At 31.5% G+C, this 18,673-nt stretch overlaps 1 protein-coding gene across 1 annotated transcript; it reads right to left on the minus strand.

Annotated features, from left to right (window-relative positions):
- Window positions 1-164: 164 nt before the first annotated feature.
- On the minus strand, window positions 165-15,511 carry LOC127723939 (serine/arginine repetitive matrix protein 2-like). The gene is made up of 12 exons (XM_052230656.1): window positions 15,457-15,511; window positions 12,741-12,830; window positions 7,799-8,000; window positions 7,031-7,156; window positions 6,423-6,464; window positions 6,143-6,211; window positions 5,581-5,649; window positions 3,853-4,665; window positions 3,052-3,221; window positions 2,646-2,710; window positions 1,537-1,631; window positions 165-687 (listed from the first exon to the last, which is right to left on the minus strand). The coding sequence occupies exons 2-12, from the start codon at window positions 12,768-12,770 to the stop codon at window positions 569-571; spliced, it is 1,800 nt and encodes a 599-aa protein (XP_052086616.1). The 5' UTR covers window positions 12,771-12,830; window positions 15,457-15,511; the 3' UTR covers window positions 165-568.
- Between the last annotated feature and the right edge of the window lie 3,162 nt (window positions 15,512-18,673).

Here is an 18,673-nt window from a genome sequence, read left to right on the forward strand (position 1 = left end):
AGGTAAAACCAAACTGTTTGATTAGCTTCCATGCTACATGAACCACAAGGTCATTATTAGCTCATGTACACCTTCCAAATATGGAATGAGTCTTGCATGAGGATTCTAAATAGGTAAAACTGTAGTACAATGTTTATGTTTACACTTTTTTATTGGTTCTCTGACTGACTAGACTCCGCCCAAAGGAGGTATTAATCCGAGCTAGTAATGACTTCACGGTTCAGCTAGCAAAGAAACTACTGTAGATACTCGCTTATAAGTCAATCTGCCTATAAGTCGGATGCCCTTTTCAGTTTGAAAATCTGAGGATTCAGGCTTGACCCGCCTATAAGTCGGTCTGAATTGAGGTTATTTATTTTAAGCAGCAAACAGTAATTTATCGTCGGTAAATCAAGTTTTGAGTATTTTTCTGTAACTGTAGTTACACACAGAAATAGTGAACTGATAAAATAAGTTCTTTCAGAATTTCACTGATGTCTGCTCTAATTTTGGACACCTTTCTTGATTGAAGTAAGTGAAATGAATGCAATAAATTTGTTTAAAATTGAATTTATTTTTGTAATTTGGATTAATCTTTGCTGGTCCTTCCCCCTCCTCCAGCTCTCTCGGGGGCATATTTTAAAAACTTCCCAATATCTTCCTTTACTTTAGTTTCTGTGATCTCAGGATACACCATCATTACGCATCCTGAAAACACATATACATCATGGTAAGTCTTAAAATATGTATACTTCAAATCAATTATTGTGAACAGTGTCATTTGCCAAAACTTTGCACACTCAATAAAATATAAATAACACAACAAGTACTTTGCTGAAAATGGAGGGTTGATGCAAATAAAGCTTACTGTAAGGCTTCTAGTGAAGTTTAGAATTAGTTGGTAAAAAAAAACATACATTGAGTAAAATAAATGAAAAATATCATTGTTTATAATTTATATTCCTTGCAATAAATTTATAACAATTTCTAGATAGAAATATGCCACCAGGCTGAAAACATTTTGTTGAAATTTCAATTTGTTTCTATACAGGTCACATTCAAAGCACCCATCAAGTCCCTAAGAGCCTGAAATTGCTAACCCTTCTATCATCACATACTTATTTACACTTATTTATCAAAAATAAGAAGCCCAAATTACAATTCAAATAATATTCCTTGGAGTTTGTAAGTAAGCTTGCAACTAATTTCATTTTTGATTGATATCAATGCTAAAAAAATCCTGTTCAACAACATAAACTAATTACTTGAATAAAGTGAATATTTTTTTTATTTTCTCTTTAATTCATATATAAAATAATCAAATTATATCAAAAAGATAATATAAAATATATATATAAATGCTAGATAATAGATCATCTTTACAAAACTTTTACCTTCCATGGTGGCAATTTTTAATTTTGAATTGGCACCTGTTCAAAGTCTAGTTTCAATCCATTGAATGCATGGTTTTTTTAAAGTTTTTTTTCAAAAGTTCAGCAAATCAAAATGTCTATAAATTAATAATGTTGTCATGTTTATTGATTTATCAAAGCTTACCTGAGATCACTTTGTAAAGCTTTGTTTTTAGGAAAGCTATCTTATTCTTTTTCCCTTTTAGGTTCATTCTTGCCATGACAATGTTTGACATCATTCTGGAACACAAAATATAAATCTGATACAATATGACCACTTAATTTCAACCTAGTTCATTTTCTTAGGATTGAAGTTTAAATATTTGAATACAGGTTTCTACTGCTAATAAAAACAAGTGGACACAGATGAGTGTGGATAGTATTATGCATTATAAGAGTATTGCATAAAACTATGAGTTAACTCACTAAGGATACCCCCATCCCGTTATGCCACATATTGTGATATTTAAATTAAGTAATTGCAATTTCTCCCTTGAAAAAAATCAGATCAGAAATATCCTCCATCATGCACATCTTCGGGTTGTGTACAACAACTGTGTAAAGTTTCATCAATATTGATTAATTTGTTAGTAGTTGTGCTTACAAGACTTGTTGCCATTTATTGCAATATTAACTAAGTAAAATCAATTATCTCCCTTGAAATTCTGACAAGAAATATTTATCATATATATCCCCTAAATTTTGTTTTTTCAGGGTATAAAAAAAACAAAATTTGCATACATATTAAAAGTGAATATGCAGTTTCAATATCTAACTACATTAAAATAAAATACCCAGTATAACATTTTTTCTTCAACCTGGTTACAAAATATGTCAAAATAAAAGACAATTAAGGAAGTGCAATTGACCATTCTATTGAAAGGTTGATATTTCTTTCTTTTCAATATTAACTAAACTTGCTAAGCTCATACATAACAAATGCCAGTTAAGGGGCAAATTGAAGTTCAAAGTAATATGAATTTAAACAAGTGAATTATTCAGTTTCAATTGAGTAATACATTTAGAGAATTTATTAGCTCATTATGACAAAATGTAAACCAAACTGACTGCTAATAGCGAAATATTATTTTAAAATTCCACATAAATGTTTGCCAAAAAAATAATTTAATTTTTATAAACTCCAAAGCTAGTGCCCCTTAAACACAATGAATTACTTTTTCAACTGGCATTAACAGAATTATTTAATCTTTTCGACAGACTTTTGTAAATAAATTGTAGTCTCTTTCAACTTACCTTGTCATGGCTTTCTTCATTAGGTCACTGCTTCCAGCACCTCCAATTCTTCTCAAATATTCTGTCTATAAACAAAAATGGTTTTTGTATACTTGTATGCATTGACTGAAATTAACAATGACCCTTCAAAACAACAAATGTGTCTGTGAGAAATTAAAATTCTTTATGTGCTTATTTTTCCGAAAAATTATCATTGTTAATATGTATCACTTTCCTGTGCAAAGCATAATTTTCATCTGAAACTAATAAAAACAAATAAAATAATTTAAAGGAGAATCATAGTAAAAATGTCTAGTTTCAAAAGAATCATTATCAAGCATGTATTCTGATAATTATTTTTAAATATTATATGTCAGAACAAAACATTATATTTATTAAAAAACATAAACTGTAATATAAAACTAACCAATCTTGTCTGCTGAGCTACATCATCCAAGGCATTTTCCAATTCAAAAAATTCGTCTAAGGTTTCCGCCCTTTCAAGTTCACAGTGTGTCTGTGCAGTTGTGGCACACTGATTTTTTTTCAGCAGGTCTCTTATTTCTGTTAGTAAAAACAATACTCTTCTCTGGAAACCTAAAATGATAAAACCAATGTATGATTAATGCAACATTACAATGCCTTGTCTTAAATACCCAGTATATTCAATACATATATATAGTAAGGGTGTAAATGTGACATGTATTATATGTAAACAAGAATGTGTCCATAGTACAAGGATGCCCCACTCACACTATCATTTTCTATGTTCAGTGGACCGTGAAATTGGGGTCAAAACCCTTATTTGGCATTTGAATTAAAAATATATCATAGGGAACATGTGTACAAAGTTTCAAGTTGATTGGACTTCAACTTCATCAAAAACTACCTTGACCAAAAACTTTAACCTGACACAGGACAGACAGATGAACAGACAAACGGACGCACAGACTAGAAAACATAATGCCCCTCTACTATCGTAGGTGGGGCATAAAAACAATTTCTATGCAGAAAGCTCTCATAAGAAAAAAATTAGTATTTTCAAAACCTTTCCTTAATAAATATCAAAATAAAACTGAAACATCTAGGGTTAACCAACAATTGAAGTAGTAGTTGTGTGGTGCAGGTAAATATCAAAATAGTAAGGCATGTTGAAGGTATTTCCTAGTGTTTGATTCAAAATTTTGTGTGATATCATTTTGAAATGCAGATGTAAATTTACACTTACGTTCATCAGACATTGGAAATGTCTCTGAATTGTTACTCGTCTTTCTGCCAGATGGTATATTTTTTGTAGCTGGTGTTGAAGTATTTTCCCTGACATGAGACCTTGAGCTTATGTTGCTGCTGAATGACTGCCAATCCTCTAGTGGTGATCTAGACCTTGCTCTGTTGTTGTTGGTAGAAACTCTCTGTGGTTGAGATTGTGAGCTTGGCAGTAGATAATCCTCAAGAGGTGAGGAAGATCTAGACCCTTGACTGTTCCCTGTTGAATGTGACCTATCTTCACTAGATTTTGATTTCTGAGTATGGAGACTATGTGAGGATCTTTTTTTCAATTCTTGTAATATCTCCTCTATTGAAGGTCTTGTGGATTTTTGAGTTGTGTTTGACGGTTTTCTTTGTGATGGATTCTGTGTTGTTGGTGATCTTGTTGTGGACTTGGACGAATAGGAATAAATAGATTTTAGTTTTGAAAAAATATCTGTCGGCGGTGAATAGCTTCTTGATCTAGATCTCCATGTCTGATTGTTTGGTGGAGATCTAGATCTTGACCTCTGAGATAATGGTGGGGATCTTGATCTTGATCTGGACCTCTGTGTGATAAGTGGTGATCGAGATCTTGACTTCTGACGAAATGGTGGTGATTCTTGCCTGGTAGATGGTCTTGTTGTGGACTTCAATGTATTTGTAGACTTCAATTTTTTTGATGGCGATCTAGACTCTCTGTGGTTAGAAGTCTGACTGGAACTAAATTTTTTTGATGGCGATCTAGAATCTCTGTGGTTAGAAGTCTGACTGGAACTCTTCTTCTCTGTAACTATGGAGTTAAAAAGAAGGCAAACAATTATTTCTTTTTCCATTTAAAGCAATCATATAACAAAAGCACATAAAAAAGACAACAGGAACAGTTTACGTCATAAATAACATTTTCTATTACAATTCATCGAAACATGCCTTTTTCTCCTAAAAAGCAGCCTTCACAAAAAACATTTTAAGATTATTTCCTGCTCCGAGGTTGCCACTAGTCCTATGAACCATACTAGTAAATATTGATTTGGACTAGTACCAATTTCAAAAATTTAATATAGGCATATAGGGACAAATTTTGATATTTAGATTTCGTACAAGTAGATGAAAAAGTTTTTGGCACAGACTGTGATAATATAAGGCAACACCAAACAGTAGTTTTTTAAAGGTGGCCCCGTATGGATACAAACATGTACAGTGAAACCTGACTAAACCGAACCCTGACTAAACCGAAAACCTGTCTAAAACAAACTTGTTCTGAAGACCAATCATATCACATTTTATGCATTATGAACCTGATTAAACCGAATACCTGCCAAAACCGAACAACATATCAAGTCCCAAAGAGGTTCGGTTTAGTCAGGTTTCACTGTACCCTTAAAATAGTTTATTCAACAGGCTTATTCTACTAAAGGGCCACCAATTTATTTTTGGTAAACAGAAGTAAATTTGATTGAAAATTTAACAACTTCATATTTATTGATACCCAGATCTAGTTTTCATAAAGATAATTTGAAAGCAATGGACTCATTAGACAGCATACTTCCACAAAAAAGAAAACACAATCCTCTAGGCATCATTTTGAATAATCTATTCATTTAATAATACACCTTTTTTATCTCTGGTGGCAACCAATATTTCACAGGAGTTAACAAAAAAATTTAGTTCAATGTATATTTTAATTAAAGCTATTTATCAAACTCACCCAATTCTTTGCACTGTGCGTTTCTTTCAATTAACTTTGTGGGAGGCTTCGGCATTGATGAAGATTTTTCTGAAATTAAGTGAATAACTTAAATTATGCTTAAAATAACATCTTGTATGGTGTGTTATTCTTTGTTGAATTGACATTAAAGGATCTTGTACATGCATGTATCATAATTACAAATGTATAACTCTATGACACAATTTAAGAAATGAAACCATACACTAAAGTTACACACATAACTACGATAGACAGTCATCAAACTTCAAATCAAATGCTTTAGACAATGATATGACAAAACCACAATTATACTGCTAGTTAAAATTAGTAAAACAGAAACCCTTGAACTGATTAAGATAACCTTGATTTTTCAATGGCTCAAGTCTCGTAAGTTTGCATGTCATGAAAGTCTAGATTTTAATTTAAAAAGCATTTTTCTTCAAACTATAACATTACTCAAGCATACATGTATATGTATATATGTACTTATAACATTTAAAGTCTTTAACTTTAACAAATATATAATCATGCACAAATTTTAAGCTGATTTTGTTTTCCTTACCTTGGTTTCTTGGAACAGTAGCTTGACTTTCACCCTTATCCTTATTTTTTCCATTTTTAGATGCTCCAACTACAATAAAAGCAGTTTTACAATGTGGTACATTTTAAATTAAACAGAAAAAAACAGGGTTCAACATTAACTTTTCTCACAACTACTTGTTAGATAGAGCAAAAAACTTGTCTGAATATTATTTATAACATTGATTTTAAGCAGCTATTTGTTGACATAAAATAATAAATTAGGTAAAAACAAATGAATAGCGAGAGAGTATTTTTTGTACCTGATTTATCAGTAGCTTTTGTGCCTTCTTCATTACCAATTTCTGAAATATATAGAAAATATGGTAAAATTATTTATAGGTAAAAAAAAAAACCTGGCAAAATGTTTAGGGACATCGGCTGAAATAAATGGAGTCCAAAGGTCAGCAAAACATTTTTTGTGTGATCTGCAATACAGGAAATAGCCTTTAATCTGGTTCAAAAATTGATCCAGTATTGCATTTATATCCTCTTTGAGAAAGAATGATCATATTGATCCTTATTGTTATATATATAGCAGCATCCATATATTGATTTACAGTTCCAGCACTTTTAATATGTCTGATACTTAAAGTACACAAAATAAATTGGACTGACAAACACATTCTCAGCAAATGGCAGACAACTGAAAATTAAAACTAATTTATAACATCATAAGTTGAAATAATATCTTATCAATGAATAAATAATTGATGGACTTCTTAGAATGAGACACATAATTTTGCTCAGAAGAAAAACATTATTTTTTTCTCTATTAGTTAATAAGTATCAATATAAATACTGGAATTGTTTTTATTGTTCAAAAGATATTATTTGATTTATGGCGACATCTATTGGTAGAAATTTATACCTGTAATAAAGTCTTGGAACACTTTTTTCTTAAGTATCCTTTTTTTCCCATGATCACTATCAGCTTCATCAGGAGATAATTCAGCTGTAGTGGTAAAGTCATAATCTTCACATTCTTTTCTTTTGTCTGTAAATATATCAAAATATAAAGTTCAACATTTTTTAATACATAAAATTTTCCAGAAATAACCAAATGTTTAGATCAAAATAATTACAATAACTAGTAAAAAGTGCACCCATCTTTTAAAACAATTTTTTTGGCATATATAAATAGTTTGTTAGTTGTGTATTTTTTTCTATTTTGCTTCGAGTGGATCAATCCTCATGGTCTGGTATACATTAGTGTTTCCAGGCCTGCTCAAGCCCAACTCTGGGTACAGGTTTTCAAATTGGTGGTCTTGGGTTGTTTTATTTTGGTAGAGTTGTTGTCTTTTTGACATATTCCCTGTTTACATTCTTTATTCTAATATGGTTTAAATTGAAGTAGACGAACAGAAAAAAGGAAATACTTTTTTTAATGGTCCTTTCAAACATTCTGATTAAAATGTAGTGTTGGTACTTTCAGATTTATAATTGACTACTAAAATAAAAGTACATGTATAACAGTTTTTGAAAGTTTAAGGTCTACAGAAGCCACTCAATCAACACCTTAATCAGCATTGTAAAATTTTAAACAGATTAAAAAAGGACAAGAGCTTTCAGAATTGTGTTTATTTGCAAATTTGGTATATATATATGCATGATATAAATAAAATAAATTTATAATTACTAGATTTAAACTTGATTTTTACCAACTCAAACTTCATCCAGTTGTCACTTGGTTTTTTCATCTCTTTCATTAACCTTTTTACATTGGTGCCAGGTGGCCACATGATGTGTTTCTCTCCAATCCAAGAGAGTGGTAAAGTTCCCTCCTCCTCTTCACCCTGCTCCTTCCAAACAGCCAACGCCCATGTTGCTTCACTATTTTCCTATGAAAAAGTTGTAATATATGAATTAACAATAATATTGTAACCTAATGCTACAACATGCGTGAAAATGTACCATGATGCTTCATGCACTAATTTATCATGCTTGAGGATGCACAAAATTAAAATTATCACATTTTATAACATGAATTTTATTATATTTTGTTCTTTTAAAGAGGGTGTTTTTCCAACTCTCTAATGTACCTTAAATGCATTAAAAAATGTTTAATATTTCACAAAAGGAATTTAGGCCCATTCTAGTATTAAAACATTCTATGTTTTACATTCAATAAACCTCTAACATGCATTTTGTAGTATTAACTTGTAAATCTATTTACACCATTACACATTAGCTTAAAATATGAATGTGTATATGTTATTGAATCTTTACCTAATGTCTCTCAATACCATGCAACATAGGCATCAACAGGTACCCTCCTTCATATGGCAAGCAAACAACTTTTCTTTCAATGTCAGCTTCTTCCACCATTTGCCTTGAAGCATATCTTTCTATGTTTTTAGCAACAGCAATGTTAATCAATTTGGAATCACATGGCTCCTTGAAAAATTGTTCAGTATATTGTGGCTTTAATATATCACAAACATATTTTTTTCCTGGGCGTCGTTCTCTGACAAAGGCGAAATTCTGATTCCAGAGAAGAAAACAACCATCCTTTTTTTTCATGGATACATACATAAAGGTCTTACTATGAATACGACGAATATTAGACTTTTCTGCCTCTGTCAATCGCTTGACTACTTGCACAATAGGGTTTTGTCCATTTTTAACCTTCTTTTTAATCTGGTGTAAATAATTTTCAAACTGAAATGCACTCAAATCGTTGAGTGATGTATCATAGTTTTTTACGTCATCAGTAACATGGACCAATGCATGAACATTATAGGAAACAAATGTATTTCCATATAGAGTTGTGGCATTCTTCACATAATATGTCATAAGTTCTTGGGCATAATCCAAGTAGGCATTTCTGGTTTCTTTAATTGAGTCTAAAAGAATGCTTAAGGCCACGGTCAATGTTAAAAAATGGTTGTACATAGCCCTAGAAAGAACAGACTTCAGCACTAAGGGCCCACTGTACAAGACAAACTGTCTGAATTCTGTTGCTTTCCATTTGTCCAATTCAAGAGAACGTGGCTGTCTAGCAAACTCCCTTGGCATTTTCCCACGGAGGTTTTTTAGTTTGTCTGATATCAATTTAAGTTGTTGTTGTGACAACTTGCACTCCCTTGGACCTTGCTTCAGGAACATAAGAATCCTCTTCACTACACCTAGACAAACTAAATGCATGTAGTCAAGTGGGAAGGTATTTATGCAAAACAGTCCTGCATCTATTAATGGTGAGCGTGATGTTTGATGGTTGCTGTATAGGCATGCTCTAAATTCCTCCTCAGTTCGCAATGGAGGACTGTTATCAGATGAATTAAAAACAACACGGCCATTCCACTCACCCCTAATGGTACATCTTTCACAGCTGTAGTAACCATTGTGACCTACAGTACATTTTATGAAGGACCTGGCTGGAGCATCACATATAAAAGCATTTAATTTGACGGTGTATAAAATTTCATTAAAAGTTATTCCATGCGTTTTTAAATTTTCCAACTCTCCTAAAAAATCTGACAAATAAGCCTGCACAGAATTTGGCTTGGAATTTCCACAGTATAAAGCCACTATAAAAGGTTCATATTTTGACAAACTGCATAATATAGGCCAAAACTGTGTGTTTGATGATTTAAAAAGTGGGACACCATCAATGTTAAAATCTAACAACAGCTCATTATTTCTTGTAAAATGTCTTGCGTTTTGAGTCAAAATTTTTAAAATACCACTTTCAATTCCTAAATATATATAGTCACCTCCACATTTTTTATTTATATCGATATGTCGAGGAGTTTTTAACAGTGTTCTAGAATCCTTTGGAACGCGGTGTCCATATTTTCTAAAGATAAATAACAAAGAATTTAAGCCATCTCTTGATGTTTTGTTCTCAGTGGCCCAATCAGCTAAATCTTTACAAAGATCATTATTATCAGAATCAGATTGTTCATCTTCACTTGATACTCGGCTACTTCCAGAACTATCATTTTCACTACTCTGTTCTTCTTCACTACTTATTTCTTCATCATTACTGCTTTCGACATTATCACTACTCGCTTCATTTTCATTGTTGCCATATTCATGATTAATATTAATGTTACTGCTCTGACTTTCAGACAATTCATGCATTCTATCTGAACCTTCTTGTACAGCTGATACATGGCTTGACACACTTTCCTCATCATCACTTAGGCAAGCCAAGTTTTCTACCTCAGTGTTATACATTCTCCATCTTCTAAGATATGAGCGCTGTAAAAGGTTTGAATTTTGTTACATGCATATGTTTATACATGTTATATGTTGTGTTAAAATTCCTGAATGTTGATCATGCATTTCGTTTGCCCTTTAATATAAATATGATAATCCATTAGGCTAGACTTTTTATTGTTTTTCAACGACATAAGCCTACCCTAAGTTTTGGAAAACCAAAATAAAATAGACTTTGTCAACTTTTATATTTACTTTCCCTCCTACCTGCCTACCCTATGTTAAGAACCAGAAAAAAATAATCTTGAATGAGAACCGTTAGTTATTTTGCAGGTTTTTTTTTCTAATCATAATTAATTGTATTTTCATTTTTGGAACCAACTGAGCACAACTTTTGACTTTTATTTCTATTTCGCCCAAAATTTTCTCTCTTAACAAATAATAAAAAAAGTCTGGCCTTAATTAAGTCTGAAAATTATCTATTTAATTTTAATAATTGTTTCTTTGTGACATAATGTTCAGTGGCGGATCCAGAGGAGGGGGGGGGGGGGGGTTCCGGGGGTTCGCACCCCCCCCTTTATTTTGGCCGATCAATGCATTTGTATCGGGACATATATTTTGCACCCACCCTTTTGAAAATTCCTGCATCCGCCCCTGATGTTTCATAGATTAGGCAAAACAAAATAGGGTATACATGTAGGCTGGGCAGAAATTTTAAAATTAATATTCTTTTTTATCAAGTTTCAGATTGATATTAGTATATATAACTGACAATTCTAAGATTATTCTTGATAAAACCATTTTGAAGATATGCTCACATTTATTTTGTCTCTTATAGATCCACACAATGATAATTTTCCAGCAGCATTTAAAATTTACAATAAAATGAAGGGGGGCTTTTGGGTACATTTTAAAGACTTGGGTAACCATTTTAATTTTGACTAATATGTGGACAATTGTTGTTATTAAAGGATGACTTTATAACATATTATTTTTTATATAGTTTCCTCAGAGATTTTCTTGGTTTTCTATACTCTGGCTTCAATCATAAAAGTTTCCAAAAAATACAGCAATCAAACAAAAAACTTGATATAAAAAATGGCCCATGAGGCTCTGCTGCATGCATGCATTTAGGTTTACATGCATAAGAATAGAAAACAGTGATTCTGAAGTAAAATATATAAGAGAACATAGTTTCCATGTTCCCCACGTTGCAAATAATTCATTTATCAAATGTTACAAATACAGATGGCATCACCCTTTTTTAAAAAGTCAAATGGCAACCATTTTAGAATTGTTAGAGATATTGCTGATATTATTTTATATAGAATTTGTTTTATAAAATTCTTGAAAATTTTCTATTAAAAAAAGTGATTGGTACCAAATTTTGAAGTTGTCAAGAGTCATGTGAATTGTTGATATAAACCTATGACATAAGTTTCATAAAATTCTGGAAAGAATTGTACAAGTAACTATAAACAAGAGGCTCTCAAGAGCCTGAATCGCTCACCTTAAATTATTTGTTTAAATCTTTCATCAATGATTATTTTGGCTTTTTAATTTATATAAATATATTCTTGAATCTGGTCATATCTTCTTCAAAAGCAAAACAATGCATTTTACCCCTATGTTCTATTTTAGCCAATACAGGCTATGTTTCTTGACGTACAAGGAAATAAATATAAAATTTATACTAAATACTCTGAAACTCGTTTGGCTGAAATTTATTCAGCAGTTTCAAAGGAGAAGATTTTTTAAAGTAAGCTAACAAGTAAAAGAAATTAAGTAAAATATCTTTAAGTTTTAAGGACAATAAATCCTTAAAAGGTCAATTGACAATTTTGGTATTATTGACTTATTAGTAGATCTTATTTTGCTTAACAGTTTTACTGTTTACAGTTTCTCTTTATCTATAATAATATTCAAGATAGTGATCAAAAACTGCAAAATTTCCTTAAAATAACCCCCATGTTCTATTTATAGCTATGGCGGTCATGTTTGTCAATTGATCAAAACTTGTACAATTTATAAAATAGATACTCTAAGGAACATTATATTAAAGTTCCATATATATATAGCCTAGTTTGTTTATTCTATGGGGTCAAATATTTCAGTATCCTTAATAAACATGATTGTGACAAAAACATGTGACATGCATTCTCATGCAACATGCCAAATAGCAGTTATCTCCTCCCTGTAGGCTCCTCTGCAAAATGGATTCATCTCTGAAATTGAGAAACCATCACAGATGAATTTCTCTCTGCGAGTGCTATATTTTTATAATTGATTTAATTTAATACATGTATTTAATTTACAGACTTTTATTATTGATAAGATATCAACATCCAACGCTTAGTGAAGCCATGTTTTTCGGTTTTATAATTTAATGCTTAAAAAAAGTAATTTTATAAACTCACAGGTAGATCTCTTCCATTTCCTTCTGCCATCCTATTTTATAATGGTATATCCAGACTACTTATAATCAAATAACCAACAGACTATAAAACCTGTAATGAAACAGTGAAAATAGTTATACATTTTTTAATCATTTATTGCTAACTTCAATGTCAGTTAGCTATATAGTTGGTAAAAAAATTTAAATAAAATTCAAACCTTTGGGTAAAAATTTACATAAATTTATAAACTGTCGATTATATATCCCTCTTAGGAGACCAAAATATCTTTTCTTGACATCTATCTGACCATGCTACATGTAGCTCCTGGAGACATTTTGTATACAATGCATAACTTCAAAGCATATACAGGTACACATGATGGTGACATCTGTAACTAAGTGTGCACCAGCCCCTATTTGTAGTTACTTATTATTTCAAACTGCCAGGATTTGAAAAAGTGTCACTTGTTGTTAAAAGCAAAATACCAAAATAATGAAACCACACCCATTAGTACATTTTTACCTTCTTAAAAAGGTTAAGAATGACCATCTGAGACAGACACCAACCTTGTGAGGACCTTGCCACCCATCATCATGAGACAGACAAAAGTAAATAGTGTATTCACTACTTCTGTCAATTACAAGTGCATGGATACAATAATGATGAATCTGACTAAATATATACAATTAACATGAATTAAATACATGTACAATAAATCTTCGATTCAGAGTCTAATTGGCACTCATACCCCATCTTCTTTTGTTCAATTTATATTATTTACATGAATTTTAAAACAGTATTTGTTCACTCAATTTTATTTGAAGTTGCCAAGATATACAAAAGCATCACTCGCTACTAAAAATAAAATACTAAGATTACCACTACTGCTATTTTGTAAGAATCAAAAAGGAAAATCAACCCAGGTTTCCATATAACATGGTGTATACACTTACAATGTACATTATTTCACTGCATTGAGTCTTGGACATGATGGATGGATTCGTTGTCTCATTGGCATCGATATATACCACTTCTTATTTTTATATGTACAGGATATTGAGTACAGTAGAAATAAAACTCTGTATTATATATCTTTATATATATTTTACGTGGTATGGGTGTGCCGCAAAACAGGGTCCCTTTTTCTTTCATGCCATGCTTTTAGAACAGGGTCCTTTTTTCATGTCCTGTTGTTAGAACAGGGACACTTTTTAAACATACAGTCTAGAACAGGATCGCTTATGTAAAATAACAGTCTAAATATCTTAAACAGGGTATAAATGTTCTGAGTGTGTCTAGAACAGGGTATGTTTTTCAATATTTTCTGGTTAGAACAGGGTCTCATTTGGCAAGTGCTATCGGCACAGTTATACCCAAAAAGATGGTCAGTAGGCCCCCCGGGTGGTGCATTCAATCTTCAACACTGAATTTTTGTTAATGGCTTTATCTCGGCCGCACTGTAATAAAAGGGACAAAACAGACTACAATGTGATTTACTACATAAATTACATTTGTTTACAAATGCAAGAATATATGTTAATTTTTCAACTAGAGAAGTCATGGTCACTCTTCAATAATGACTACATGTAGTCATGACAGCTGTACAAGTTCCAGGTGATTTATGTTATACAGTTATATACACCTTATCGTTATTCCCGGCTGACCCGAGAATCTGTCCCGCTTGAACTTTTGACGTCATACAACAATCACTTTTCCATTGTGGCGTCAGATATTTTGTATTGTGACGTCAAAATTTTACGGGAACCTGTGTGATGTCCAGTAATGGCGGACAAATAGCGATAAGGTGTATTCATTAATTTCTGAAAAAAAGTTTAGGATTCAAAACGAGGTCCTTCATCTTACTTTTTCATTTTTTTACATCATCTGGTTAGAATATATTAAGCTGGTCCTCGACCGACTACTACACTCAATGACTTAATTAGTTCAAAGACAGCGTAAATACGAGCGTTTTATTCTCAGATCTGCAGTGACATCACAACATGTAACTGACCAATCAATGATTATCATTTGTGTTATGTAAACAATGTTGAGAGGTGATGCCAATAAGAATCCTCTAGATTTTCCATATACTTCAATGCAAATTAATTTAATTGATATATATTGACACCAGTTGAATATAGTAATTTTACTCTTTTAATATTGTTAAAGACACTATATAATATCTCCATTTTTATTTTTATCATACTATATCCTCTGGTTAAAAAATAATCGGCAATATAAATAATCAGTAATCACCTTCAAATAGATGAAAAATCTAGAGGATTCCTATTGGCATCACCCCTTGAAAAATTTAAATGCCAGGATGTCCGGATCTGAGAATATTTGATCATATTTAGCGTGTCAAATTTTTGTTTATAAATTTACCTAAAATCCTTACAAATGCGAACATACTTCCGGTTTTTTGTTCCGTGTCAAAATTCACCTCGTTTTTTTAAATTAAAACATAATTTCCATACCCAGAAGCAATCTTATCTGAATAAATATGAATTGATTTAATTACGTTTATTTAAACTGACAAATTGTGTTGGCTAATTAATAATTTCTTTGAATGACAGTTGATTCACCTCAAAATGTCCACCATGCAATAATATATATTTCCTGTCGCGACTAAACAGTTTATCTAACTGATGTTGAAAGAATAATATATAATTTTTAAGTATGATAAAACAAAATTTAAAGTATCCATATATTTGTAGACAAGTTAATATATACTTACAAAACTTCTAATACAATCTTCTTCTGGGTGATGTGCTGTTTTGGATTTAGGAGTGACTTGACCAACGTTAGTTATTAGTATTTAAAAAATTGTAATTACTATAATTCTTGTGTAAAATGTGATTAGTAGAGAAAAACTGTGAAAAATGGAAATAAAAAACTCGATTATTCATGGTTAAAACTTTTAACATACTATTAGGATCTTAATAGACAGACTATATTATCTTATGTTTATCGCATATGTATTCTTCTTGTTATCGATATCAATAACAATCAATTTGTTGTGTGAAATATTTTGTTTTACACTAACTACAAAACAAGAATATATCCATAGTACATGGATGCCCCACCCGCACTATCATTTTCTATGTTCAGTGGACTGTGAAATTGGGTCAAATCTCATATCATAGGGAACATTTGTACTAAGTTCATCAAAAAATACCTTGACCAAAAACTTTAACAAAAATCTTTAATCTGAAGCAGGGCAGACGGACGAATGGACAGACGGACGAATGAACAGATGCACAGACAGAAAAACATAATGCCCCTAAGTGAGGGGCATATGAAATGAAAATTTTAAAATCTTGGTTATTTTTAGTTTGATTTTTAAAAACGAAAAAAAAAAGGAGAATGGAAACAGGGAATGTGTCAAAGAGAAAACAATGCCACTAATGGGTCTTTAACATAGCAAGTAAATCCGGCACACGGAGGTGATTCAGCTGATCCCTTAATTATTTTGTACACTAGTTCAGCAAAATGAACACCACCCTAAACTCCAGTACATACAAATGAACCAAAATTATCACCAAAAAAAAACACACACAAGACAAACAAAGGCTAGAGGTTCCTGACTTGGGATAGGTGCAATAATGTGGCAGGGGTAAAACATGTTGTGTGAGAACCCAACCCTCCCCTAGTTTCTCTAGACAATATAGATCAAACAAACACACAGTAAAACTCAGTTTTAAATATGTGCATTTCGTGGAAGGTTGAAAATCTATCTTATGTTTCGGTTATGTATTTATAGTAATTATACGTGTAGGTATAATAAACAAAAAATGACTGTGTTCAAAAATAACTGTAAATCAGTTTGGTTACTGACTTTGTCATGTTAATTGCTGGAAAAGTCATTTTTCTAGTGTCCTTGCATCGTCATTGACTTTTTGTGTATTTTTCATCAGCTACTTTTACAATATTTGAATTGCATAAAGTCACAGTTAAACACAGAGGATGTGATTGCAGATTTCTCTTAATGTGTTGCTAATTTTATTTAGCAAGCTCTATCAAAATCCACGTTTAATTTCAGATATATAAGCTTTTACAATTTAGGAACATAAACTAGTTCACTGAATTAGCATTAAAAGAGGGGCAAAAGATACCAGAGGGACAGTCAAACTCATAGATCGAAAATTGAATGTAGATCTGATATTGTTTAAGGAAATTTCAAGAACAGCTTTGTCAATACGATTATAAGTTTACCTCAAGAGCTTGAATTTAAATAGTAATTGTACTAAAGTGGTCCAATTTTGGATGTTGAAAATGAGATAAGCACTGTTGAATGAATTAATGGGATCACTTCCTGGAGGAAGTGTTAATAGCAACAGCGCCTTATGTGTGTACCCTATAAACCTGCATGTATGTGGTGGTCTGAAACATCAACCAAATGGTAACGACAAATAATTAACATGGGTTGTCTGCTATATGAAAATATTATGGTCAAAGATATATATATATATATACTTACTAGTATATAAAGAAAAGCATTACCAAGTTCTTTATTTAATATATCTCATTGAATTAATTTAATAAAAGGTAATTTTTTTTACACTAAGAACTGTAAAAAAAAAATGATCATGCATCATCTGTGTATGAATTAAAATTTGTAGTGTCTGTGGGCGACTTTGATGGCCAGAGATAGCGTTTAGATAGTCATTTCTAATCTGAAAGTATGTCTGTTGGTTTTTGTTAGTCGTTTGGGTTGCTTTCTCGTTGACCCTAAAAAACCTCAAATCTCTCTTTATTCATAAATATACTCTATTACAGATATATCAATGTTAAAGACGTTGTTCTCTGCTTCCGGAATGCTGACCTGTATTATTTAGGGGCCGGCTTAGGACCACCTCCTGGTGCGGGATTTTCTCGTTGCGTTGAAGACCCATTGGTGGCCTTCTGCTGTCATCTGCTCTTGATCTGGTCGGGTTGTTGTCTCTATTTGACATACACTTTTCCCCATTTCCATTCTCAATTTTATTTAAATAGCAAACAACGTAAGAACAAATTGTAAAACCCAGTTGGAAAGGGCTCAACTCAAAAAGATCAGCACAGAGTATATAAACAATTAACAAAAAGACACTGAGTTCTCATAGCTAGTTCAAAGCTTAGTAATTACAGTTGATGAATAAATACTGTTGGCACCGACTAAAATATAAATAAGTACACATCCTATTAGTAACCAAAGTGAAAAGTGGATTCAGAGTTACAGTCAAAGCTTTATTTATATGGTGTGTGAGTACTGAGATCGTCGCAAATTACATGAGTAGCTATTTGCTTCGAGGAGCCTGAAATATATATTTGTGAAAAAATATTTAACATAAAATCATTTAACACTCATTATTCTTATTTTTTTATGAAACATTGTTGGATTCTAAATCTTAACATGTTTGTTCCAGAAGGTAAATGAAAAAAATATATTGTTTTCTTTCTAAAGTTCTGGAGAAAAAATACCTTAAAGACTTTGAATCTTGCAATAACATTTTTTTATAAAGAACAAAACATGTGTTTCTGGAACTCCTCCCCCAACAAAAAATAAACTGTCTGTGCCTTTAACATAGGGGCCGAATTCTTTCAAATACCAAGTAAGAATGTGACAAAGTTGGTTACTCTATTTCAGTACAGTTTTCCATTTGTAGGTTACTTACCAACACTATTTTGGAGAATTAGAGTCTTGGATTGTAAAATAGCAGAACACAATCTCGGTCTATATTTTTATTCAAATATACAAATTTTGAGACAGGAAAGTGATTCATTTGTAATATTATTCTTTTAAATTAAAATAATTATGTATTGTATTGTATTATTTCAACTGTTTTAAAAAATACAGAACATTTTTTGTATAATTTAATTTTTTTCAACTTTGGCAAATAAGGGGAAGCAACTCATATAACCTTACTTTTACTACAAAACATTTTTATAAATTACACCACTTTCCGCTAAATATA

This window comes from Mytilus californianus, unplaced genomic scaffold (assembly GCF_021869535.1).
Source record: "Mytilus californianus isolate M0D057914Y unplaced genomic scaffold, xbMytCali1.0.p SCAF_13, whole genome shotgun sequence".
Classification (NCBI taxonomy): domain Eukaryota; kingdom Metazoa; phylum Mollusca; class Bivalvia; order Mytilida; family Mytilidae; genus Mytilus; species Mytilus californianus.

Bases quoted from the DNA above. Each gene is read 5' to 3' on its own strand.
- LOC127723939 (XM_052230656.1), bottom strand. From the start codon at position 12,770: ATGGCAGAAGGAAATGGAAGAGATCTACCT. The intron at 3,222-3,852 runs GTAAGTGTAAAT...TTATCATTTTAG, and splicing joins ATTTCCAATGTCTGATGAAC to GTTTCCAGAGAAGAGTATTG. The intron at 2,711-3,051 runs GTTAGTTTTATA...TTTTGTTTATAG, and splicing joins TAGCTCAGCAGACAAGATTG to ACAGAATATTTGAGAAGAAT.